The following is a 27,051-nucleotide window of genomic DNA, read 5'->3' on the forward strand; positions in this document are numbered from 1 at the left end:
ATCTCCGCATTCCATTTTTTTTAGTATCTGGTTTGGTCTCCCCTAGGGACTCTATTGTTTACTGTTATTTCAATGTTTTCTATTGCTTTCTATTCCCATTCCTGATTACTGAGGTGTATATGATAGCGTGTTTACTCATCTGCTAGTTGAGTATTGCCTATACAGTATTTTAGTATTTGTGTCACCATTATAAAGTACCTTTATTTTTGTAACACTGTGGGGTTCTTTCGTGTGTGAGTACTGTGTGACTACAGTGGTATTGCATGAGCTTTGCATGTCTCCTAGATAAGCCTTGGCTGCTCATCCACAACTACCTCTAGAGAGCCTGGCTTCTAGGCACTGCCTACACTTCACTAACAGTGGATACCTGGACCTGCTATAAGGTGGTAACACCACATACCAAGCCAGCTTCCTACACCCTCCTAAATGGTGTCTGTCTCCCACTGTGATATCGCACATTCACCCTTAAGTGTCTGTCTGCCTCTATACTGTCAAATATCTACCCTCCTCCGAGGTATCCGTTTTTATGATATCTGTAGGAGAGCGCCCTTTTTGCCATGGCTAGCCCCCTTTTTGGGGGTAGTTTTGAATGTTAGTGCACTGGGTTCCTGCCAACGAGGTCCCAATTGCCAGATCTCTTTTCCCAAATCGGAGTTGTTTTCCACCACTGGCAAACTCTTTAGCACCCACGGTAAGTCCCTAGTAAATGGCGCCTAGGGCCTGGGGTACCGCGGCTGCAGCACCAGCTGGGCTACCCCCAGAGACCCCTCACCAAACCCACACAGTGCTGCCAATGCAGACTGCGTGTGTTGCTTCAGGTAAAATTGAAAACACAACCTGTCACACACCCCTGTGTGCTCGGTCCAATACCACTGCTTGTGGCAGGTGTTAGTCACCCCTAAGGCAGGGTGCATCCTGACACGTGAGGGCATATATGCACAAGCAGGTATGCCCCTGCTATATCTGTCGATTCTGAGACATAGCAGTTGTAAGGAAATGCCTCCTTGGCGTGGTTACCCCCTGACCTTTTGCCTTTGCTGATGCTAAGTTATGACTTGAAAGTGTGCTGGGACCCTGCTAACCAAGACCCAGCACCAGTGTTCTTTCCCTAAACTGTACCTTTGTCTCCACAATTGGCACACCCTGGCACTCAGGTAAGTCTCTTGTAACTGGTACCCCTGGTACCAAGGGCCCTGATGCCAGGGAATGTCTCTAAGGGCTGCAGCATTCCTTATGCCACTTAGGGACCCCTCACTCAGCACATGCACACTGCCTCACAGCTTATGTGTGCTGGTGAGGAGAAAATGACTAAGTCGACACGGCACTCCCCTCAGGGTGCCATGCAAACCTCACATTGCCTGTGGCATAGGTAAGTCACCCCTCTAGCAGGCCTCACAGCCCTAAGGCAGGGTGCACTACACCACAGGTGAGGGCATAGGTGCATGAGCACTATGCCCCTACAGTGTCTAAGCAAAACCTTAGACATTGTAAGTGCAGGGTAGCCATAAGAGTATATGGTCTGGGAGTTTGTCAGACACAAACTCCACAGCACAATAATGGCCACACTGAAAACTGTGAAGTTTGGCATCAAACTTCTCACACAATAAATGCACACTGATGCCAGCGTGCAATTTATTGTAACATACACCCAGAGGGCATCTTGGAGATGCCCCCTGAATATCTACCCGACTTCTAGTGTAGGCTGACCAGTTTCTGCCAGCCTGCCACACACCAGACATGTTGCTGGCCACATGGGGAGAGTGCCTTTGTCACTCTGTGGCTAGTAACAAAGCCTGTACTGGGTGGAGGTGCTTCTAACCTCCCCCTGCAGGAACTGTAACACCTGGCGGTGAGCCTCAAAGGCCTACCCCTTTTGTTACAGCGCCCCAGGGCACCCCAGCTAGTGGAGATGCCCACCCCTCCGGCCACTGCCCCCACTTTTGCCGGCAAGGCTGGAGGAGATAATGAGAAAAACAAGGATGAGCCACCCACCAGTCAGGACAACCCCTAAGGTGTCCTGAGCTGAGGATTAGGGATGTGCCCCCCTCCCTGCAGGTAGGAGGCACAAAGAGGGTGTGGCCACCCTCAAGGACAGTAGCCATTGGCTACTGCCCTCCCAGACCTAAACACACCCCTAAATTCAGTATTTAGGGGCCCCCAGAACCTAGGAAAACAGATTCCTGCAACCTAAAGAAGAAGAAGGACTGCTGACCTGAAGCCCTGCAGTGAAGACTGAGACGACAACTGATTTGTCCCCAGCCCCACCGGCCTGTCTCCCTACTTCGACGAAAACTGCAACAGCGACACATCCAACAGGGACCAGCGAGCTCTGAAGCCTCAGAGGACTGCCCTGGACGACAGGACCAAGAAACTCCAGTGAACAGCGGCCCTGTTCAACAATTTGCAACTTTCTGCAACAAAGAAGCAACTTTAAAGACTTCACGTTTCCCGCCATAAGCGTCAGACTTTCCACTCTGCACCTGATGCCCCTGGCTCGACCTGCGGAAAACCAACACCTCGGGGAGGACTCCCCGGCGACTGCAAGCCTGTGAGTAGCCAGAGACGACCCCCCTGAGCCCCCACAGCGACGTCTGCAGAGGAAATCAAGAGGCTCCCCCTGACCGCAACTGCCTGTAACAAGGAACCCGACGCCTGGAACCAAAACTGCACCCGCAGCCCCCAGGACCTGAGGGAACCGAACTCCAGTGCAGGAGCGACCCTCCCCCCACCACCCCCAGGCGACCCTCTGCCTAGCCCAGGTGGTGGCTACCCCGAGGAGCCCCCCGTGCCTGCCTGCATCGTTGAAGAGACCCTCGGGTCTCCCCATTGTTTCCAATACAAAACCTGACGCCTGTTTGCACTCCGCACCCGGCCACCCCTGTGCCGCTGAGGGTGTACTTTCTGTGCCTGCTTGTGTCCCCCCGTGCCCTACAATACAAACCCCCCCTGGCCTGCCCCCCGAGGACACGGGTACTTACCTGCTGGCAGACTGGAACCGGGGCACCCCTATTTCCATTGAAGCCTATGTGTTTTGGGCACCACTTTCACCTCTGCTCCTGACCGGCCCTGAGCTGCTGGTGTGGTATCTTTGGGGTTACCTTGAACCCCCAACGGTGGGCTACCTTGGACCCAACTTTGAACCCTGTAAGTGTTTTACTTACCTGTGAACTTAACATTTACTTACCTCCCCCCCGGAACCGTTGATTTTTGCCCTGTGTCCACTTTTAAAATAGCTTATTGCCATTTTTGTCAAAACTGTACATGATATTGTGATTATTCAAAGTTCCTAGAATACCTGAGTGAAATACCTTTCATTTGAAGTATTACTTGTAAATCTTGAACTTGCGGGTCATAAAATAAACTAAGAAAATATATTTTTCTATATAAAATCCTATTGGCCTGGAATTGTCTTTGAGTGTGTGTTCCTCATTTATTGCCTGTGTGTGTACAACAAAAGCTTAACACTACCCTCTGATAAGCCTACTGCTCGACCACACTACCACAAAATAGAGCATTAGAATTATCTCTTTTTGCCATTATCTTACCTCTAAGGGGAACCCTTGGACTCTGTGCACACTATCGCTTACTGTGAGATAGTAGATACAGAGCCAACATCCTACAAGTGCCCAGTACCCACCTTTGCTCCCGGAGTCTAACCCCATGAGTCATTGTTAACCCCGTGTTTTCTGAACATTGTTTTCCTCCATAGGATAAGATTGAAGAACTCTAAGAATCGCTCTGTGTTGATTTCTGAAACCGCAGAGTATTTATGCTTAAAAGTCTACTTACCCGAGTATGAAGGTCTTGAGTATGAAACATACATAGAAAGATATATTTTTATAATTTGGTCTCTGATTTATTCTTGTGTGCGTCTCATTTATCTCTGTGAGTGCAACAAATCCTTCGCACTGCCCACTGGCAAGGCTAACTGCTCGCCCACGCTACCACAAACAGAGCATTGGTCCTGTCTATGTTCCCCTCTGCAACCCGCGGGGGATCCTCTGGACTCTGCACGGTGTCTTCTTTCCTTTTTAGTGCACCATATAGAGAGCTAGCTTACTACAATGTGTTACCAACCGCCTCAAAGGTGTCTGTGTCTGGGATATGTTATCCCCCCTCACCAGACTCTCCTCAAAGGTGTCTGCCTCTGTCAGGTGCTATGACATCACCCATTCTATCTTTGACACCAGTTATCCGCTCTCCTCAGTCAATTCTATTTAGCACTTCTCATCACCTGACTGGGTATCCAGGCGCTTACCCCATGGACTGGTTGAACAGCCAGGTCTTAAATGCCTTAAAGAATTCCGGTCGAGAATGTCCGGAGCATCAGGGGAGGTTGTTCCATGCCTTCACTGCAGGTAGAAAAAGGAGTGTCCTCCGTTTTGGTGGATGCATGGGGTGTGGGCGGGTGAGAAACGCTGAGCGTAGATGTCTTGGTGGTTCGTGGAAGTGCAGGCGATGGTTGATGTAGGAGGGTCCATGGTTGTGTAGAGGCTTGTGTGCGTGAGTCAGCAGCTTCAATTGACGTCTCTTCTGTACGTGGAGCCAGTGGAGTTGCCGGAGGTGGTGTGTGATGTGGGATCATCAATGAAGAGCGAGGACGAGTCTTGCCGCAGCGTTATGTATGGTCTGAAGTCTCTGTGGGAGGTGTGTGACAATCCCCGAGTAGAGAGTGTAGCCGTAGTCCACTCGGCTGGTGATGAGGGCCTGTTCACGGTGTGTGTTCAGTTCTTGGGCACCCATTTGAATATTTTTTTGTAGCGTGCTCCAAGTGAAGAAGTAGGCGCAGGACTCTGAGTTCATCTGGGACTTCATTGACCACTTTCCGTCCAGGATGATGCTGGGGTTTTTGCCGTGATCAGTTGGGGTGGGTGAGGGTCCCAACCCCAAAGGCCACCAGGAAGAGTTCCAGGGAGTTCTGGTGCTGCTGAAGATCTGTACTTTTGTTTTTGTCTGTGTCAAGCTTGAGGCAGTTTTCCCTCATCCAGTCGATGATGCTTGTCCTGCACCTGTGCACATTGGTTGTGGTAGGTGTAAGAAAGTACCCTCTTTCTGGAATGGTTACCCCCACTTTTTGCCTGCTGTCAGTGTGCTTAGACTGTTTTCACTGAGATCCTGCTAACCAGGACCCCAGTGATTGTGCTCTCTCCTTTAAATGTGGTTGTCTTGGTACCCTCTACACCCCACAATTGGCATACTGGTGTACCCCTGTATGTCCCTAGTATATTGGACTTGGGTACCCAGTGCATTGGGACACCAGGGGTTCCCCCCCTGAGCTGCAGCATGTATAATGCCATCCATGGGAGCCCATGCAGTATGTGTCTGCAGGTCTGCCATTTTGAGATAGTATATACAGAGCCAACTTCCTACACACTGTTTCACGAACAGGGGTTGCTTGAGCCTGGTATAAGGTGCTAATACCTTCGGTGATCACCACACACCAGGCCAGCTTCCACAGTAGGTCTTCGGAGAGGGAGAGGAAAAGTTTAGTGTCGTCTGCGTAGGATATGATGTTGAGTCCGTGGGATCGGATGATGTTGGCCAAGGGGCTCATGTATGTGTTGAAGAGGGTGGGGCTGAGGGAAGAGCCTTGGGGAACTCCGCAAATGAATTCCTGGGGTTCAGGACCTTGGATGGGAAAGGGAGCAGGGAGATAGGCCGATAGTTCTTGAGTTCGCTGGGGTCGGAAGATGGCTTTGGGAGTTAAGTTTTGACCTCAGCGTGTTTCCCGTCTGCGGGGAAGTGACCGTGGTTACTGAGGTGTTGAGCAGGGTGGTGTGTTTGAGGATAGTCCTGTGGGTTCCGAGGTTGAAGATGTGGTGTGGGCTAGGCTCTGTGGCAGCTCCTGAGTGAACAGAGGTCATGATGGCGGTGGTGTCCTGGGGTGTGAGTTAATTCAAGGTGGTCATTTGGTGGTCTGTGCTGGTTGCGATGTAGGTTGAGGAACTCTGTAGGTTTGGGCTGGGGTTAGACATTTTTGTAGCTAGTAGCAATCTTGTTGTGGAAGAAATTGGTGAGATTGTCGCTGAGTTCCTGTGAGGAGGTGATGCTGTTCTCCATGGCTGCAGGGTTGGAGAACTCTTACGTCTAATGTCGAAGAGTATTTTGCTGTGGTTGCAGCTGCATTTGATGTGAGTGGCTAGGGCTTCTCTCCTCCTCTCACTCAGCAGCCGATGGTGAAGGTTGAGGGAGGTCTTGAAGAGGGTCCTGTTGGTGGTGGTGTTGCTTGGATGACATCTTCCTTCCAGTTGCTTGCAGATGCGTTTGCAGTTCTCAGTTCTTAGGTGAGCCAGCTGGTCTGTTTGATGGATCTCCTGTGTCTGCTGTTATTGGTGGGTAGCGATGGAGTCAGCACAGTTGTTGATCCTGGTGTTTAAGTTCTTGACACTCTGGTCCACATTGAAGTGGATGATGGAGTGGTAGGTCCAGGTGAGTTCGATGACGTGGCTATACGTGACACGGTTGCTGGAGGTGAAGATGCAGCCCAGTGTGTGTCCTGCGGGGGTGTGTGGGGTCGTGGATGAGTTGGGTGAGTCCGATGTTGTTCATGCTGTTGAGGAGGTTGGCAGGGTTGGTGTCGATGAGGTGGAAGTTGAGGTTGCTGAGGAATATGTAGTACTTGGAGTCTGTGACGAGGAGGGCGATGAAGTTGGCTATGATGTTGTGGAAGCTGGGCCTGGACCAGCGGGTCAGTAGGTGAAGGTGCCTCTGATGGTTGACGTGCTGTGGCTGGGTAGTGTTGACGTTGTGGTGGTGCACTGGATGGTTTTTTAGTGGAGGGTGGTTATTCCTCCTCCGGGCTTATTGCGGTCCCGGTGGGTGATCTTGCATCCATCGGCTATTGCAGTGGAGATGTAGGGAGTAGAAGAAGGGTTGAGCTAGGCTTCAGTGATGAAGGCGACGTCGGGTGCGAGGATGAGGAGGAGGTCCCACAGCTCGGTGGCATGCTTGCACAGCGAGCGCGTTTTGAGGAGGATGCACCCAAGCTGGTGGTGCGGTGTGGTGCTGGGCCGGGCTGGAGGGCGTGCTCTTGCAGGGGAGGGTGCAGTGGGTGCAGGTGAAGGGCCCTACCACGGAAAGTAGCGATACACATGGCAGCAGTGTTCGCGGAGGCATCCGGGGTCAAGGCGTGGAGGTCAGCGGCAGCATAGCTGTGGGGGAGCGGAGAGCCAGGGTTCCTGGTGCGAGGCGCGGACGAGTGCAGACGGGATTGCCTTTGGCGTGTCAACAGTTCACCCGTGCTGCGGTTGCCATTAAGTAGGTCCTGGGAGGGTCGTGTGGGAGCGGCGGGTGGGGCTGCAGACGCCGGAAGACCTGCAGGAGAGCGGGTAAGGATCAGGAGGAGGAGGAGCCGGAGAGCGACTGCGTGTGAGCAGCGAGAGCAGCAAAGGGAGGCAGCGGGAGGGGAAGAGAGGAGAACCGGAGAAAGGAGTAAAAGGAGAAAAAGAAGAGCGTAAAAGGAAAAGAACAGTAATGAGGAAACCAGACCGGGTGTTCGCGAGAGTGAGGAGAGTGAGCGCAGCAAACGGCAGCCCAGCAGACACGAGCAAACTAGGGAGGGATCTAGAGAATGGGAGAGAGTGAGAAGTGTGAGGGGCACAGGGCAAGCCCAAAGGTGTCTGCCTCTCTGATATGTTATGCACTCTCCGCACAGGTGTCTGTTCCTCTGTCATCCCCCCTCCTCAGTGGTGTCTGTTCCTCTGATATATTATCCCCCCTCCTCAGTGGTGTCCGTTCCTCTGATATGTTATCCACCCTCCTCACAGGTGTCTGTTCCTCTATATGTTGTCCACCCTCCTAGGGTGTCTGTTCCTGTGATATGTTACCCACCCTCCTCACAGGTGTCTGTTTCTCTATATGTTGTCCACCCTCCTAGGGTGTCTGTTCCTCTGATATGTTACCCACCCTCCTCACAGGTGTCTGTTCCTCTATATGTTGTCCACCCTCCTAGGGTGTCTGTTCCTCTGATGTCACCCACCCTCCTCGGAGGTGTCTGTTCCTCTATATGTTCACCCTCCTAGAGTGTCTGTTCCTCTGATGTGTTACCCACCCTCCTCGGAGGTGTCTGTTCCTCTATATGTTACACACCCTCCTCGGAGGTGTCTGTTCCTCTATATGTTGTGCACCCTCCTAGGGTGTCTGTTCCTGTGATATGTTACCCACCCTCCTCACAGGTGTCTGTTTCTCTATATGTTGTCCACCCTCCTAGGGTGTCTGTTCCTCTGATATGTTACCCACCCTCCTCACAGGTGTCTGTTCCTCTATATGTTGTCCACCCTCCTAGGGTGTCTGTTCCTCTGATGTCACCCACCCTCCTCGGAGGTGTCTGTTCCTCTATATGTTCACCCTCCTAGAGTGTCTGTTCCTCTGATGTGTTACCCACCCTCCTCGGAGGTGTCTGTTCCTCTATATGTTACACACCCTCCTCGGAGGTGTCTGTTCCTCTATATGTTGTCCACCCTCCTAGGGTGTCTGTTCCTGTGATATGTTACCCACCCTCCTCACAGGTGTCTGTTTCTCTATATGTTGTCCACCCTCCTAGGGTGTCTGTTCCTCTGATGTCACCCACCCTCCTCGGAGGTGTCTGTTCCTGTGATGTCACCCACCCTCCTCGGAGGTGTCTGTTCCTGTGATGTCACCCACCCTCCTCGGAGGTGTCTGTTCCTGTGATGTCACCCACCCTCCTCGGAGGTGTCTGTTTCTCTATATGTTGTCCACCCTCCTCACAGGTGTCTGTTCCTCTGATGTCACCCACCCTCCTCGGAGGTGTCTGTTTACGCAGCCGGGCTGCCTACAGTGTGAACAAACCCCACCAAGGATGTGACATGACCTGCGCAGTTTCTGGCCTCGTTTCTTCGGTGTTGTATGAACTCTACACCTGGGGGTCTGTCCGGGCGGAGGAGTCACCGAGCACAGGGGTGACCACCTTACAAGTGCAGTCAGGATGCACCAGGGCCCCCCTGGGCTGCAGCGCACACGCGGCCTCTTTGGTGACCTTTGACCCGTGATACCTGGAAACAAATTATATTCTGTTCAAATCTCACATTACGCAGCAGATGATTGATTACGTGGCACATGAGGCGAACCCATAATTATGTGGCACTCAGGCCACAATTACACAAGCCAGTGACCCTGGTTGTAACCCAACAACCAGCTGACTGACTTTACGCCTGGGGGGGGCACCGGGGCCTCCAGCCCCCCCCCCCCCCCCCCCCCCCCCCCCCCACGTGGTGAGAAAGTTGTGGACTTTGACGCAAGGACTCGTGCACCGTGGATTGTGCTCCGGCTTCACCAACTTGTTTGATCCTGCTCAGGCCGTGCCCACCCTGTGCCCACCCTGTGCCCACCCTGTGCCCCTGGGCTCTGATGAGACTCCAGCCAGGACCTGCCCCGGCTCCAGGGGCCCTGGGACCCTTGAGCCCAAACTATGTCAACAGCACCCGGGCGCTATCCTCAGCGCCAAGAACTAGCGCCGAAGTGTTAACCCAAGATAAACCAGAAACACCCGCCTCCGGGCTGCAGTGCACAATCGCAACCAGAAAACTGTGTGATCCTCGGCGGGTCATTCTCACCGTTCTCCCTCTTCTCTTTCTCACCTGAGCTCCCCACCCAGTGCACGAGTTCAGGGTGTGCGCTGTGTAGGAAGCCCCCTCTTCCTGGAATGGTGACCCCCACAGTGTGCTTAGACTCTTCACTGGGAGCCTCCTACCCAGGACGCAATGATTGTGCTCTCTCCTCTAAATGTGGTTGCCTTGGTCCCCTGTACACCCCACAATTTCCATACAGGTGTACCCCTGTAAGTCGCTAGAATACGGTACTTGGGACCCAGGGCATTGGGGCACCAGGGGACCCCCATGGGCTGCAGCATGTATGGTGCCACCCATTGGGAGCCCATGCAAGCTGTCTGCAGGTCTGCCATCGCAGCCGGCATGAAAAGGTGCATGCGCCCTTTCACCACAGGGCACTGCTCCAGGGCACTGTAAGTCACCCCTATGGGTGGCCTTTCCAGCCCTAAGGGCACGGTGCAGGTCCTGGAGTGTGTGGCACCCCTGCAGGAGCAGAGGTCCCCTCCAAACTCCAGTTCCAATTCCCTGGACTCCGTAAGTGCGGAGAAGCCATTTTACCTGTGTACTGGACACGGGCCACTACCTATGTCCAGCTACATAATGGTAACTCCAAACCCAGGCATGTCTGGTATCAAACATGTCAGAATCATACCCCAATAGTGATCCCAGTATGGTTGTATGATTCCATGAACTCTAGGGGGCTCCTTAGAGTACCCCCCCAGCATTGCTTCTACCAGTCTCCAGGGTCTGCGAGCAGCCCACTCTGCTGCCACCCCTCAGACAGTTTTCTGCCCTCCTCTGCTTGCCAAGCTCAGGCAGGGGAAGGAAAAATAAAGGATTTCCTGTGGGAGAGGAGATGCGATACCCTCTCCCTTGGAAATAGGTGTTACTGGCCTCCCCATGCAACTGGCTTGCTTCAAAAGGCACATTTGGTGCCCTCCTTGCATAATCCGGTCTGCACCAGTCCAGGGACCCCCAGTCTCTGCTCTGGCACGAAACTACACAAAGGAAAGGGGAGTGACCACTCCCCTGTCCATCACCACCACAGGGGTGGTCCCAGAGCTCCTCCAGGCGGCCACTTGATTCTGTCATCTTGGAAACCAGATGTGCAGAGACCCCTGAGAGCATCTGGTTGGTCAGGACAGATGACGGACATCAGTGACCCCCTCTGGTCACTGTACTTAGCTGGTCTGGTGTGTGGTGAGCACCTATGGGGTTGGCACTTTATACCAGGTCCAGTTATCCCTTATTAGAAAGTGTAAACAGTGTCCAGAAGCCAGGGCTCTCTGGAGGTAGCTGTGGATGAGCAGCCAAGACTTATCTAGGAGACATGCAAAGCTCATGCAATACCACTTACAGTCACGCAGCACTTAAACACATGAAAGAAAATACCCAGTGTCACAAAAATAAAGGTACTGTACTATGGTAACTATAGGAAGTTGGCTCTGTATATACTATCTCAAAGTAAGCGATAGTGTGCACACAGTCCAAGGGTTCCCTTAGAGGTTGATAGTGGCAAAAAGAGATAATTCTAATGCTCTATTTTGTAGTAGTGTGGTCGAGCAGTAGGCTTATCAGAGGGCAGTGTTAAGCATTTGTTGTACACACACAGGCAATAAATGAGAACACACACTCAAAGACTTACTCCAGGCCAATAGGTTTTTTATATAGAAAAACATTATTTTCTTTATTTTAGAACCACAAGAGCCAAGTTGCAGGTAAGTACATTAAATGTAAGGTACTTTGCATAGGTATAACCAGAACTTTGAATCAAAACGGTAATGTACACAGTTTGGCATAAAATTGCAATAAGCTATTTTAAAAGTGGACACTGTAAAAATCAACAGTTCCTGGGAGAGGTAAGTATTGGTTAGATTGTGAGGTAAGTAAGACACTTACAAGTCTCAGTCCTGGGGCATAGGCAGCCCACCGTTTGGGGTTCAGGGCAACCCCAAAGTCACCGCACCAGCAACACAGGGCCGGTTAGGCGCAGAGGTCAAAGGAGGGCCCAAAACACATAGGTGCCTATGGAGAACAGGGGTGCTCCGGTTGTAGCCTGCTAGAAGGTAAGTACCTGTGTCCACAGGGAGCAGACCAGGGGGGTTTAATAGAGCACTGGGGGGAGGAGGGGTCCCAAGCAGGCACACAAAACACACTCTCAGTGGCACAGGGGCGGCCGGGTGCAGTGGGCAAACAGGGTGTCAGGTTTGCAATAGATTTTAATGAGGGACCCGGGGGCCACTCAGACGTTGCAGGCAGGGCACAGGGGGGGCCTCTTGGGCCAGCCACTCGACTGGGCAAGGGTGAGGGCCACCTGCTGGTCACTGCTGAACTGGTGGTCGGTTCTTCACGGGCCTGGGGGCTGCAGGTGCAGTGCTTCTTCCAGGCGTCGGATTTCTTCGTCCCGGGCAGTCGTGGTCAGGGGTGTCCTCTGGATTCCCTCTGCAGGTGTCGTCGTGGGGGTGCAGAGAGGTTAGCCCAGGGCGGACACGTCCTCAGTCACGTGGGATCCTCCCTGGGTCGTTGGTTTCTCTGCACAAGGGCCAGGGGTGTTGGGTGCAGAGTAGTGGGGACTCATGCTTCTGGAGTGAGGGGAAAGTCCCTTTAAAGATGGTTTCTTCTTGCTTGGTTGGACAGGTCCACTGTCCATGGGAGTTTCTTGGTCCTTTGGGCGCAGGGCAGTCCTCTGAGTTGGCAGAGGTTGCTGGTCCCACAGTATGCGTCACTGGTGCAGGTTTTCTGAAGTTGGAGACAGGCTGGTAGGGCTGGGGCCAAAGCAGTTGTCGTCTTCCTCCTTCTCTGCGGGGCTTTTCAGCTAAGCAGTCCCCCCTTCTTTGTAGGTCGTCAAGAATCTGATTTCCTGGGTTCAGGGTCACACCTAAATTCTAGATTAAGGGGTGTGTTAGGACTGGAGGGCAGTAGCCAATGGCTACTGTTCCTGAGGGTGGCTACACCCTTCTTGTGCCTCCTCCCTTTGGGGAGGGGCCCACATCCGTATCCCTATTCCTATTGGGCGAAATCCTCCAAAGTAAGATGGAGGATTTTCAAAGGAGGGGGTCACTTTAGCTCTGGTCACCTTAGGGGTGGACCTGGCTGAGGGGGTGACTCCTCCTTGTTTTTCTCATTATCCCCCTGAACTTGCCACCGAAAGTGGGGGCTGTGTCCGGGGGGTGGGCATCTCCACTAGCTTGAGTGCCCTGGGGCATTGTAACACCAGGCTTGAGCCTTTGAGGCTCACCGCCAGGTGTTACAGTTCCTGCAGTGGGAGGTGTGAAGCACCTTCACTCAGGACAGGCTTTGTTCCTGGTCACAGAGTGCACAAAGGCACTCACCCCATGTGGCCAGCAACATGTCTGGTGTGTGGCAGGCTGGCAGGGACCGGTCTGCCTAGCACTAGCAGTTGGGCTGGCATGCAGGGGGCATCTCTAAGATGCCCTCTGGGTGCATTTCTCAATAAATCCCACACTGGCATCAGTGTGGATTTATTGTGCTGAGAAGTTTGATACCAAACTTTCCAGAATTCAGTGTAGCCATTATGGTGCTGTGGAGTTCGTGTATGACAGACTCCCAGACCATATACTCTTATGGCTACCCTGCACTTACAAGGTCTAAGGTTTGGCTTAGACACTGTAGGGGCACAGTGCTCATGCACTGGTGCCCTCACCTATGGTATAGTGCACCCTGCCTTAGGGCTGTAAGGCCCTCTAGAGGGGTGACTTACATATGCCACAGGTAGTGGGTTGTGGGCATGACACAGGAGAGCTTTAGAAAAGGACTGTGCAAGCCCCAGACAAGACAGAAGAGGACCTGGAAAGAAAGGGGACCAAGTCCAGTCTGAGTTGGAGTGTCCGGCTGTGGCAGGGGCCACTACCCAACCTTCTGTGGATGCAGGAGCAGGTTGTCAGTGGATGAAGAAAGTCAGCAGTGCAGCACCGGAGCAGAAGAGAAGTTCCAGAAGTGAATGTAAGTGATGCCCCATGTCAGCGGTCGTGATGCATTTGGTCAGTGGTGCTGAAAAACCACCAACAAGCCTTGGTAAATGCAAGAGTCTGAGAAGAAGGTTTTGCAAGGCTGAAGCCGACCAGCAAGGCCCAGGGGACTCGACCCCAGGAGTGGAGTCCGAGGTGACCCTCAGCAGCTGGGAGAGTCACAAGAGAGGAGGCAGCCCCACAGGCAGTTCACTGGCAGCAGGCACAGGAGTCGCAGGGAGGCCCACGCAGCACCCCTGAAGAGGTGTCCTACAGTGCTGGAACAACAGGCAGTAGACTGTGCTTTGCAGGGAAGAGTGCTGGAGGCCAGGCTACACGGAGCCTGAAAATCCCTTGGAGGAGAAATAAACAAGCCTTGGTAGCTGCAAGAGTGGCGGTGCACAGGCGTACTATCCTGCGAGGAAAGGCAATGGTTTACCATCGCCCTCATTGGTCAGCTGGTAGAGAGGACGAAGTGGACCACTCCAGACCACCACCTGTGATGCAGGATCCACGCCGTTCTGGAGGAGAGAAGATCCACGCAGCAGGTCGTCGTTGCAGTTGGTGTCTGCAGCTGCAAGGGAGTGACTCCTTCACTCCAAGGGAGATTCCTTCTTACTTCTTGTGCAGCCTGAACACTCGTCGCCCTCAGAGGATGCACAGCCGGGGAAATGCTGCAGTTGCTGGAATGAGTCGGAGCAACAATGTTGCAGAGTGAAGTAGTCGCAGGAGTTGCAGACTCGGTTCCTAGAGGGTCCCGTTGCAGTCCCAGTGGGCAGAAGATGAAGTAAACGATGCAGAGGAGTCCTGCTGGAATCTTGCATGTCGTATCTGAAGATCCACCTGGGGGGGTCTGGTCACCTAGCAAGGTGACCACCTTTCAGGAGGAGGTTGTGACATCACTTCCCTGGCCTGGTCACTCAGATGCCAGATGCTTCCAGGGGCCTCTGCCCACCTCGGATTCAATATGGAAGAACCAAGTGGCCATTTGGAGGAGCTCTGGGCACCACCCCAGGGGTGGTGATGGACAGAGGAGTAGTCACTCACCTTTCCATTGTTCAGTTTCGTGCCACCCAGTCCCTGGACTGGTGCAAACCAGTTTATGCAGAGAAGGCACCAAATGTGCCCTTCAAAGCATACCGGTGGCTTGGGGTGGCTACCCTTCCCAAGCCATGTAACACCTATTTTCAAAGGGAAAGGGTGTTACCCCCTCTCCCAAAGGAAATCCTTTGTTCTGCCTTCCTCTGCTTGAGATGGTCAAGTAGCCGGAGGGCAGAAACCTGTGTAATGGGTGGCAGCAGTGTGGGTACTCGGAAACCCCCAGAAGTCTGGTAGGAGCAATGCTGGGGGTCCTCTAAAGAATCCCCCAGAGTGCATGGAATCATACAACCAATACTAGCAACAGTAGGGGGTGTGATTCTCACATGTTTGATACCAAACATGCCCAGGTTCGGAGTTACCATTATGTAGCTGGACACAGCTAGTGAGTGACCTGTGTCCAGTAAACAGGTAAAAAGGCTTCCCCCCACTTACGAAGTCCAGGGAAATGGAGCTGGAGTTTGTAGGGGGCACCTCTGCTCATGCAGGCGTGCCCTCACACAGAGGTACTTACACCGTGCCCTCTGGGCTAGGAGGGCCTGCTATAGGGGTGACTTACAGTGACCTGGTGCAGTGACCTGTAGTGGAGGGGTGCATGCACCTTGTCACGCAGGCTGCAGCAGCAGGCCTACAGACACCTTTTGCATGGGCTCCATGGGTGACATAATAAATGCTTCAGCCAATGGGGAACCCCTGGTGCCCCAATGCCCTGGGTACCGAAGTACCATATACTAGGGACTTATATGGGGGCACCAGTATGGCAGTTGTGGACTGTGCTAAGTCCTGAGCAACTACATTTAGACGGAGAGAGCACAGTCACTGGGGTCCTGGTTAGCAGGATCCCAGTGAACACAGTCAAAAACACACTAATAGCGGGCAAGAAAAGGGGTAACCAAGCCAAAAAGAGGGTAATTTTCCCACAGTCACCCTGCAGAGTGACCAGTCCCCCTTTTTGGACTATTTAGGGACTCCTTTGCGGGTGTGTCCCCAGATTCGGCATGCAAGACTCCACCAGGACTCCTCTGCGTCGACCCCTTCTGCTCCTGCCCCCCGGACCCACTGCTGGACTTCACAGGGAACAAACAAGCCTGCAACCCCGAGACTGCCTCACCTTGCAATAGTTTCTCTGACTCCCTCCAGCATTTCAACATTTCCCTGGCTGTGCATCTTCTGAGGACAAGACTTCAGCTGGACCAAAGAAACAAGGAGGATTGTCCCTTGGAGTGAAGGAGTCACTCCGCTGCATCCACATGCACCTAAGGCAACGACTTCCAGCTGCTGAAAGCTGCTCCCCGCGGGAACTGCATGGATCCTGCAACACAGGTGGTGGTCTGGAGTGGTCCCCTTGGTCCTCTCTGCCTGGTGTCAAACTTGGGAGACGGTGAGCCCTTGCCTCTTCTTGCAGGACAGAATCCTTGTGCACCATGACTTTTGAGGCAACCAAGGATTGTTGACTCCTGCTCCGAGGGATCTTCAGGCTCCAAGTAGCCCCTGCCTCCAGCACTTCATCCTTGCAAGGACAGTCTCCTCTCTGCTGCTCCAGCGACGTGGGACTCCTCTCCAGGTGTGCTGTCTGGGCCTCACTACAACTTACTGTGCCTGTTGCCAGTGGGTTGCCTGTGGGGGTTATGACTGCTCTGGCTGGTTCTACTGACTACTAAGGGTCACCCCTGACTCCCCCAAAAGGGTTGAGTCCCCTGGACCTTGCTGGTCCTCTTCAGCTCTGCAAATCCTCGTCTGTCCAGATTTACATTTGCCAAGGCTTGTTGGTGATCTTCCTGACCACTGACCCATCTGTGACCCGGCGACCAGCGTGGGACATCTTCTGTATAACCTCTGGGACTCCTCTGCAGCTTCTGGGCTCCACAGCTGACGTTCATCTTCCATCTTCGACCCGGATCTTCACCCACAGAAGGGTGGGCAGTGCTCCTGCCCCAACTGGACACTCCTCCGTGGACTGGACTCTGTCCCCTTCTCTTACAGGCCCAGCATGTTCCAGACTCCGCAAAGGTCCTGTTCTTAGCTGGCAGAGGATGGCTGAGCACAGATGAGAAGAGCAAGACAAGGAGCCTCTGGGATGGAGATTCCACCCTGTCCATGCAGTCTGCTAAAACTGTGGCTCTCAGGAAACTATAGTACGTGGTGTGTGCTGAAGTGACTGACGATTCATGAAAAATGCCAATGTCACTTGTAACTAAAAGGCAGGGACATTACAGAGCTGTGTACGCATTCGCCGAGTTTGTGTGACCAGTGCTTGGGTCCATCTGCCTCTGGTGTGGAGTGTCCATGGACTGACGCATGGCACAGAGCCTTCTGTCCCCCTGGCCCAGGAACCCAGTGCAGGCTCCATCTCTCCTCCTTTAGCTGGTACTCACCATCTGCAGGAAGAAGCAGTTTGTGACCACTTGGGGCCTGAGAGTGCCCGGTGCTTGGGTGCATCTAGCTCCGGTGTGGAGTGTCCATGGGCTGATGCATGGTGCCAAGCCTTCTCTTCCCCGTGGCCCAGGAACCCAGTGCAGGCTCCATCTCTCTTCATCTAGCTGGTACTCACCATCTGCAGGAAGAAGCAGTTTGTGACCACTTGGGGCCTGAGAGTCGCCGGTGCTTGGGTCCATCTGGCTCCGGTGTGGAGTGTCCATGGACTGACGCATGGCACAGAGCCTTCTGTCCCCCTGGCCCAGGAACCATCTCTCTTCATCTAGCTGGTACTCACCATCTGCAAGAAGAAGCAGTTTGTGACCGCTTGGGGCCTGAGAGTGCTCGGTGCTTGGGTCCATCTGGTTCCGGTGTGGAGTGTCCATGGACTGACGCATGGCACAGAGCCTCCTCTCCCTCTGACCCAGGCACCCAGTGCAGGCTCCATCTCTCCTCCTTTGCTCGATACTCACCATCTGCAGGAAGAAGCAATCTGTGACCAGGAGCCTCTGCCCTTACCCGGTCTTTCTTCTCTTTTCACTTTAGACCTGCCGCTGCCTCCACCCCCACCCCTGGGTGATGACGATGGAGAAGGCTCACCCACCAGTGCCTTTCCACCACCGCCCCCGCCTCCAGCCTTCGAGGAGCCTTTTCCGCCTGCACCGGAGGAGGTCTTTCCCTCACCACCTCCCCCTGATGCGGACGCTGGACCCCTGGCCACAATCTCAGTCTCCATACAGGTGCGTTTGGGGTGGGCTGCTGGTGGTGGTTGGGGGGGAGGGGCTGATGCAGTGGCTTAAGGTTGTGAGTGAAATGGCTCTAGAGAGAGCTGAATCTAGGGGTACAGGTAAGTTTGAAGAAGCTGCAAATGTGCTGAGCATGTGATGTTGGTCTAATGTCGGGGTGCTCCAATCCCTAACCTCACCATACCGCTCCACAGGACCCCCAGCCGCGCACTCAGCTGAATAGCATTGAGCGGGACATTGACTCCTTCTCCAACATGCTGGCGGACATGGAGGCCAAAGACCCCTTCAGGACACGGGTAAGTGAGTGAGCATCGTTCGGGGAGGGGGGATTCTACAGATGAGGCCTGTTTCAGGACCTCCTCCACACTTGTGCTTGAAATGGTTAGTGTTCTGTGACCACCATCATTCACTCCATAGACGCATCCCTTGGAGCATGCAAGACCCCCACCCTGGACACGGTTTTGAACAGCTCACGTCAAATAGGACCAGTCAACACACTGCAAGGGCAAGACTCTGGATTGCTTTCCTGTTTTGCCAGTCAAGACCTACTCCTGTAGATGTCTGGCCAACATGTGGTGCCCATGTCCATCAACACCCACAAGCCTCTTAGTAGAGGCCAAACCAAAAGTGCAGCCCTCCAAAACATTCCCAGATACACTGTTCAAGGAACACTTCTCTCTTCCCTGCTGTTCACACTCACTGGATCTTTGACTCTTCATGGATGAACAGCACTGCGGGCTCCGTCCACCTGTTCCTCATACTCGTAGGCTCTAGGACTCTTCATGGATGAACAGCACTGCGGGCTCTGTACACCTCTTCTTCACTCTCATAGACTCTGATTCCTTAACTCTCCTTTTCCTTACTCCCCCCTACTTACCTCTCCCTCTACTCTTCCTTCTCTCTCCTCCTCCTTACCTCTCTACTCTTGCTTACCTGACACTCTACTCCTGCTTACACCACTTATCTTCCTTACCCTTCCCTTGACTCTTCCTTACCTCTTTTCCTCCTTACCTCTCCCTTCACTCTTCCTTACCTCTCCCTTCACTCTTCCTTACCTCTCCCTCTACTCTTCTTTACCTCTCTCCTCTTCCTTTCTTCTCCCTCTACTCTTCCTTACCCCCTCTCCAATTCCTTACCTCTCCCTCACCTCGCTCTCTTCTTCCTTGCCTCTCCCTCTTCTGCTCCTTACGTCGCCCTCTACCCTTCCTTACCTCTCCTTCTACCCTTCCTTACCTCTCCTCTACTCTTCTTTACCTCTCCCTCTCCTCTTCTTTACCTCTCCCTCTCCTCTTCCTTTCCTCTCCCTCTCCTCTTCCTTTCCTCTCCCTCTCCTCTTCCTTACCTCTCCCTCTTCTGCTCCTTACCTCTCCCTCTCCTTTACCTCCCCCTCTCCTTACCTCTCCCTCTACTCTTCCTTACCTCTCTCTCCACTTACATCCCTCTTTTCTCTTCCTTCCCTCTACACTTCCTTACCTCTCTTCTCTTCCTTACCTTACCTCTCTTCTCTTCCCTACCTCTCCTCTTCCTTACCTCTCCCTTACTTCTCACTCTTCTCTTCCTTACCACTTCCTCTGCTCTTCCTTACCTCGCACTCCTGTTCCTTACCTCCTCTTCCTTACCTCGCTCTCCTCTTCGTTACCTCGCTCTCCTCTTCCATACATCTCTCTTCAGCTCCTTACCTCTCCCTCATCTTCCTTACCTCTCTCATCTTCCTTCTCTTCCTTGCCCTCTATTCTTCCTTATACCCCCACTCTTCCTTATACCCCCACTTTTCCTTATCCCTCTCTCTACTCTTCCTTACCTCTCCCTCTACTCTTCCTTACATTTCCCTCTCTTCTTCCTTACCCAGCCCTCTTCTGTTCCTTACCCAGCCCTCTTCTGCTCCTTACCTCTCCCTCTTCTGCTCCTTACCTCTCCCTCTTCTGCTCCTTACCCATCCCTCTTCTGCTCCTTACCTCTCCCTCTGCTCTTCATTACCTCTCCTACTCTTCCTTACCTCTCCTACTCTTCCTTACCTCTCCTACTCTTCCTTACCTCTCTTCTCTTCCTTTTCTCCCTCTTCTCCTCCTGACCTTGCTCTCCTCACCTCTCCCTGTACTCTTGCTGACCTCTCCCTCTACTCCTTCTAACCTTTCCCATCTTCCTTACCTCTCCCTCGATGTTTCCTTACCTCTCTTGTCTACCTTGAATTTTCCTTACCTCTCTTCTCTTCCTTACCTTGCTCTCCTCACCTCTCCCTCTACTCTTGCTTACCTCTCCCTCTTCTCCTAACCTTTCTCATCTTCCTTACCTCTCTCTCAACTTTTCCTCACCTCTTCTCTTCCTTAACTCTCCCTCTACTCTTCCTTAACTCTCCCTCTACTCTTCCTTCCCTTTCTCTCCAGTTCCTTACCTCTCTTCGCTTCCCTACCTCTCTTCTCTTCCTTACCTCCCCTCTTCTGCTCCTTACCTCTCCTCTTCCTTACATCTCCCTCAACTCTTCCTTACCTCTCTACTCTTTCCTACCTCTCCCTCTACTCTTCCTTACCCCTCTCTACTGTTCTTTGCCTCTCTCGTCTTCCTTACCACTCTACTCTTCCTTATCTCTCCCTCTACTCTTCCTTATCTCTCCCTCTACTCTTCCTTATCTCTCCCTCTACTCTTCCTTATCTCTCCCTCTACTCTTCCTTACTTCATTACCTCTCTCTCTTCTTCCTTACCTCTCCCTCTTCTGCTGCTTACCTCTCCCTTGGCTCACTCTCCTCTTCCTTACCTCTCCCTCTCCTCTTCCTTACCTCTCCCTCACGTCTCTCTACTCTTCCTTACCTCTCCCTCTCTTCTTCCCTGCTTCTTTCTTCTTCCTTACTTCTCACTCTTCTCTTCCTTACCACTTCCTCTCCTCTTCCTTACCTCGCTCTCCTCTTCGTTACCTCGCTCTCCTCTTCCATACATCTCTCTTCAGCTCCTTACCTCTCCCTCATCTTCCTTGCCCTCTACTCTTCCTTATACCCCCACTCTTCCTTATACCCCCACTCTTCCTTATACCCCCACTCTTCCTTATACCCCCACTCTTCCTTATACCCCCACTCTTCCTTATCCCTCTCTCTACTCTTCCTTACCCCTCTTTACTCTTCCTTACCTCTCCCTCTACTCTTCCTTACATTTCCCTCTCTTCTTCCTTACCCAGCCCTCTTCTGTTCCTTACCCAGCCCTCTTCTGTTCCTTACCCAGCCCTCTTCTGCTCCTTACCTCTCCCTCTTCTGCTCCTTACCTCTCCCTCTTCTGCTCCTTAACCATCCCTCTTCTGCTCCTTACCTCTCCCTCTGCTCTTCATTACCTCTCTCCTCTTCCTTACCTCTCCTACTCGTCCTTACCTCTATTCTCTTCCTTTTCTCCCTCTTCTTCTCCTTACCTTGCTCTCCTCACCTCTCCCTGTACTCTTGCTGAACTCTCCCTCTACTCCTTCTAACCTTTCCCATCTTCCTTACCTCTCCCTCGATGTTTCCTTACCTCTCTTGTCTACCTTGAATTTTCCTTACCTCTCCCTCTTCTCTTCCTTACCTCTCCCTCTTCTCTTCCTTACCTCTCCCTCTTCTCTTCCTTACCTTGCTCTCCTCACCTCTCCCTCTACTCTTGCTTACCTCTCCCTCTTCTCCTGACCTTTCTCATCTTCCTTACCTCTCTCTCAACTTTTCCCCACCTCTCTTCTCTTCCTTACCTCTCTTCTCTTCCTTAACTCTCCCTCTACTCTTCCTTCCCTTTCTCTCCAGTTCCTTACCTCTCTTCGCTTCCCTACCTCTCTTCTCTTCCTTACCTCCCCTCTTCTGCTCCTTACCTCTCCTCTTCCTTACATCTCCCTCAACTCTTCCTTACCTCTCTACTCTTTCCTACCTCTCCCTCTACTCTTCCTTACCCCTCTCTACTGTTCTTTGCCTCTCTCGTCTTCCTTACCACTCTACTCTTCCTTATCTCTCCCTCTACTCTTCCTTATCTCTCCCTCTACTCTTCCTTACTTCATTACCTCTCTCTCTTCTTCCTTACCTCTCCCTCTTCTGCTGCTTACCTCTCCCTTGGCTCTCTCTCCTCTTCCTTACCTCTCCCTCTACTCTTCTGTACCTCTCTTCTATTCCTTACCTCTCCCTCTCCTCTTCCTTCCCTCTCCCTCTCCTCTTCCTCACGTCTCTCTACTCTTCCTTACCCCTCCCTCTCCTCTTCCTTACCCCTCCCTCTACTCTTCCATACCTCTTCTCTTCCTTACCTCTACCCTTCCCTACCACTCCCTTACATCTTTTGCATCTTCCTTAGCTCTCTCCTCTTCCTGAGCTCTCTCCTCTTCTGCTCCTTACCTCTCCCTCTACTCTCCCTTACCTCTCTCCTCTTCCTTCTCTCTCCTCTTCCTTCTCTCTCCTCTTCCTTACCTCCTGCATCTTCCTCGCCTCTCTCCTCTTCCTTACCTCTCCCTCTACTCCCTTACACCTCTCACCAATTCCTTAGCTTTCTCATCTTCCTCACCTCTCTCATCTTCCTTCTCTCCCTCTACTCTTTCGTACCTCTTTACCCTTCCTTACCTCTCCTTCTCTTTCTTACCTCTCCCTCTTCTCTTTCTTACCTCTCCCTCTCCTCTTTCTTACCTCTCCCTCTCCTCTTCCTCACGTCTCTCTACTCTTCGGTACCTCTCCTACTCTTCCTTACCTCTCCCTCTCCTCTTCCTCACGTCTCTCTACTCTTCGGTACCTCTCCTACTCTTCCTTACCTCTCCCTCTCCTCTTCCTTACCTCTCCCACTCTCTCCTCTTCCTTCCCCTTCTCTCTCTCCTCTACCTTACCTCTCTCTCCTCTTCCTTAGCTCTCTCCTCTACCTTACCTCTCCCTCTTCTGCACCATACCTCTCCCTCTACTCTCCCTTAGCTCTCTCCTCTTCCTTCTCTCTCCTCTTCCTTACCCCCTCATCTTCCTTACTTCTCCCTCTACTCTTCTGTACCTCTCTTCTCTTCCTTACCTCTCCCTCTCCTCCTCCTTCCCTCTCCTCTTCCTCACGTCTCTCTACTCTTTCGTACCTCTTCTCTTCCTTACCTCTCCCTCTCCTCTTCCTTACCTCTCCCTCGAAGTTTCCTTACCTTTCTTCTCTTCCATAAGTCTACCTCGACTTTTCCTTACCTCTCTTCTCTTCCTTACCTCTCCCTCTTTTCTTCCTTACCTCTCTTCCTTACCTCTCCCTCTTTTCTTCCTTACCTCTCTTCCTTACCTCTCCCTCTTTTCTTCCTTACCTCTCCCTCTTTTCTTCCTTACCTCTCCCGCTACTCTTTCTTACCTCTCCCGCTACTCTTTCTTACCTCTCCCTCTTCTCTTCCTTACCTCTCCCTCTTCTCTTCCTTACCTCTCCCTTACCACTTCCTCTCTTCTCTTCCTTACCTTTCCCTCTACTCTTCCTTACCCCCTCCTCTTCCTTACCTCCTCCTCTTCCTTACTTCTCCCGCTACTCTTCTTTACCCCTCACTCTTCTTCCTTACCTCTCCCTCGACTTCTCCTTACCTCTCTTCTCCTCCCTACCTCTCTCTCGACTCTTCCTTACCTCTCTTCTCTTCCTTACCTTTCCTTCTTTTGCTCCTTACCTTTCCCTCTTCTGCTCCTTACCTCTCTCTATTCCTTACCTCTTCCTCTCGTCTTCCTTACCTCTCTCTACTCTTCCTTACCTGTCTACTCTTCCTTACCTCTTCTTCTACTCTTCTGTACCTCTTCTCTGCCTACCTCTCTCGCTCGCCTCTTCCTTACCTCCCTCTCCTCTTCCTTACCTCCCTCATCTTCCTTTCCTTTCTCTACTCCTCCGTACCTCTCTACTCTTCCTTACCTCTCTCCTCTTCCTTACCCTTACCTCTCTTCTTCCTTACCTCTGTCTTCTCTTCTTCCTTACCTCTGTCTTCTGCTCTTCCTTACCTCTGTCTTCTGCTCTTCCTTACCTCTCTCTCTCCTTTTCCTTACCTCTCTCTCTCCTCACCTCTCACTCTCATTTTCCTTACCCCCACTCTCCTCTTCTCTTTCTTACCTCTCCCCCTTCTGCTCCTTACCTCTCCCTCTCCCTTACTTCTGTCTCTCCTCTTTTACATCTCTTCTCTTCCTTACCTCCCACTCCTCTTCCTTACCTCTCCCTCATCTTCCTTACCTCTCCCTCATCTTCCTTACCTCTCTTCTCTTCCTTACCTTTCCCTCTTCTGATCCTTAACTCTCCCCCTCTTCTGATCCTTAACTCTCCCCCTCTTCTGATCCTTAACTCTCCCCCTCTTCTGATCCTTAACTCTCCCCCTCTTCTGATCCTTAACTCTCCCCCTCTTCTGCTCCTTACCTCTCCCTCTTCTGCTCCTTACCTCTCCCTCTTCTGCTCCTTACCTCTCCCTCTTCTGCTCCTTACCTCTCCCTTTTCTGCTCCTTACCTCTCCCTCTATTCTTCCTTACCTCTCTCTCTCCTCTTCCTTACCTCTCTCTCTCCTCTTCCTTACCTCTCCCCTTCCTTACCTCTCCCTCTCCCCTTCCTTACCTCTCCCTCTGCTCTTCCTTACCTCTCCCTCTGCTCTTCCTTACCTCGCCCTCTGCTCTTCCTTACCTCGCCCTCTGCTCTTCCTTACCTCGCCCTCTGCTCTTCCTTACCTCTCCCTGTAGTCTTCCTTACCTCTCCCTCTTACCTCTCCCTCTTCTCTTCCTTACATCTGTCTCTGCTCTTCCTTACCTCTCCCTCTGCTCTTCCTCTCCCTCTACTTTTCCTTACCCCTCTCTGCTCTTCCTTACCCCTCTCTGCTCTTCCTTACCTCTCCCTCTTACCTCTCCCTCTCATCTGTCTCTGCTCTTCCATACCTCTCCCTCTGCTCTTCCTTACCTCTCTTCTCTTCCTTACCTTCTTCTGCTCCTTACCTTTCCCTCTTCTGCTCCTTACCTCTCTATTCCTTACCTCTTCCTCTCGTCTTCCTTACCTCTCTCTACTCTTCCTTACCTGTCTACTCTTCCTTACCTCTTCCTCTACTCTTCTGTACCTCTTCTCTGCCTTACCTCTCTCTCTCCTCTTTCTTACCTCTCTCCTCTTCCTTACCTCCCTCTCCTCTTCCTTACCTCCCTCTCCTCCTCCTTACCTTTCTCTTCTCTTCCTTACCTCTTGACTCTTCCTTAGCTCTCTCCTCTTCCTTACCTCTGTCTCTGCTCTTCCTTACCTGTCTCTGCTCTTCCTTACCCCTGTTTCTCCTCACTTCTCACTCTCCTTTTCCTTACCCCCACTCTCCTCTTCTCTTCCTTACCTCTCCCTCTTCTGCTCCTTACCTCTCCCTTACTTCTGTCTCTCCTCTTTTACATCCCTTCTCTTCCTTACGTCTCCCTCCTCTTCCTTACCTCTCTCTCTCCTCTTCCTTACCCCTCTCTCTCCTCCTCCTTACCCCTCTCTCTCCTCTTCCTTACCCCTCTCTCTCCTCTTCCTTACCTCTCTCTCTCCTCTTCCTTACCTCTCTCTCTGCTCTTCCTTACCCCTATCTGCTCTTCCTTACCTCTACCTCTTACCTCTCCCTCACATCTGTCTCTGCTCTTCCATACCTCTCCCTCTGCTCTTCCTCTCCCTCTGCTCTTCCTTACCTCTCTTCTCTTCCTTACCTTTCCTTCTTCTGCTCCTTACCTCTCCCTCTATTCTTCCTTACCTCTCTGTTCTTCCTTACCTCTCTCTCTCCTCTTCCTTACCTCTCTCTCTCCTCTTCCTTACCTCTCTCTCTCCTCTTCCTTACCTCTCCCTCTCCTCTTCCTTACCTCTCCCTCTCCTCTTCCTTACCTCTCCTCTTCCTTACCTCTCCTCTTCCTTACCTCTCCCTCTGTTCTTCCTTACCTCTCCCTCTGCTCTTCCTTACCTCTCCCTCTGCTCTTCCTTACCTCTCTCTCTTCCTTACCTCGCCCTCTACTCTTCCTTACCTCGCCCTCTACTCTTCCTTACCTCGCCCTCTACTCTTCCTTACCTCGCCCTCTACTCTTCCTTACCTCGCCCTCTACTCTTCCTTACCTCGCCCTCTTCTCTTCCTTACCTCTCCCTGTAGTCTTCCTTACATCTCCCTCTGCTCTTCCTTACCTCTCCCTCCGTGGGCACGGGGACATGGGCCTCGTGGCGTGTTTAGCACAATGAATGCAATGGCGCGCTCTAGTGGTGATCGGTGGGAATGTCACGCTGTCACTCTTCTCTTGCAGGTGACTCTGGACACAACTGCACCCCCAGAAGCGACCTCCGCACCCCCTAAAGAGCCAGCCACCAGCTTCCCCACCAAATTCAGCCCCAAACCTGCAGGTTTTACCCCTAAGGTGCCTCTCATGGACCCTGCCCCCTCCCTGCCACCACAGCCCATACCCTCTGCCCCCTGGGCTGCTCGCCCCCAGCACAAATACGCCCCTGTGCACGTGCCAGCAATCTCCAAGTCCCCTGTGCCACCTCCACCAGCTGCCCCAGTGCCCCCTCTGGCTCCTGCCCTCCCACCCCCTGTACTACCCCCACCGGTGGCTCCTCACTCTGGCCCCCCCGTCTTTCAGACACCTCCAAAGTTTAGCACTGTGCCCCCGCAGGTGGGAGTCAAGCTCTCCGGCTCCAGCGGCTCAGGTCCAGCCAAATCCGCTGCTGCCCCCTCCCCTGCCAGGGGCCCCTCTCAGGCCCCCGCAGCAGCCGGGCCCCCGGCCAGGCCCCCTCCAGCGCAGGCCCCTGGGTTCTCCTACGTCCAGCAGAAGGAGCGGCCGATGGTGCAGGAGAAGCCTCGTCCACCTGGGCTCGCTCCGGATCCTGCCCTCAGCGGGGTAAGAAAATTGGAGCATTTATCTGTGACTCTGTGGTTTATCTGTGTGTCTAACTTCTGCATCTCAAGGTGAGCGGTGGGTGGTCTGCCGGTGGGGGTCTGACTCCTCCATGCAACAGTAAGTGGTGGGGGTCTGCCTGTGGGGGTCTGACTCCACAATGCATCAGTAAGTGGTGGGTGGTCTGCCTGTGGGGGTCGGACTCCACAATGCAACAGTAAGTGGTGGGTGGTCTGCCAGGGGGGGGGGGTGGGTTCTGACTCCACAATGCATCAGTAAGTGGTGGGTGGTCTGCCTGTGGGGGTCGGACTTCACAATGCAACAGTAAGTGGTGGGTGGTCTGCCGGGGGGGGGGATCTGACTCCATAATGCAACAGTAAGTGGTGGATGGTCTGCTTGTGTGGGTCTGACTCCTCCATGCGACAGTAAGTGGTGGGTGGTCTGCCTGTGGGGGTCTGACTCCACAATGCGACAGTAAGTGGTC

At 52.8% G+C, this 27,051-nt stretch overlaps 1 protein-coding gene across 1 annotated transcript in view; it reads left to right on the forward strand.

Moving 5' to 3' along the window:
• ZYX (zyxin) overlaps positions 1 to 27,051 on the forward strand; it is a 102,695-nt gene that overhangs the window by 34,172 nt on the left and 41,472 nt on the right. Inside the window, exons 3-5 of the mRNA XM_069242661.1 lie at positions 17,594 to 17,787; positions 17,988 to 18,089; positions 25,977 to 26,570. Coding sequence (XP_069098762.1) covers positions 17,594 to 17,787; positions 17,988 to 18,089; positions 25,977 to 26,570 — 890 coding nt within the window. The remainder of the gene's footprint in view (positions 1 to 17,593; positions 17,788 to 17,987; positions 18,090 to 25,976; positions 26,571 to 27,051) is intronic.

This window comes from Pleurodeles waltl, chromosome 7 (genome assembly GCF_031143425.1).
Source record: "Pleurodeles waltl isolate 20211129_DDA chromosome 7, aPleWal1.hap1.20221129, whole genome shotgun sequence".
Classification (NCBI taxonomy): domain Eukaryota; kingdom Metazoa; phylum Chordata; class Amphibia; order Caudata; family Salamandridae; genus Pleurodeles; species Pleurodeles waltl.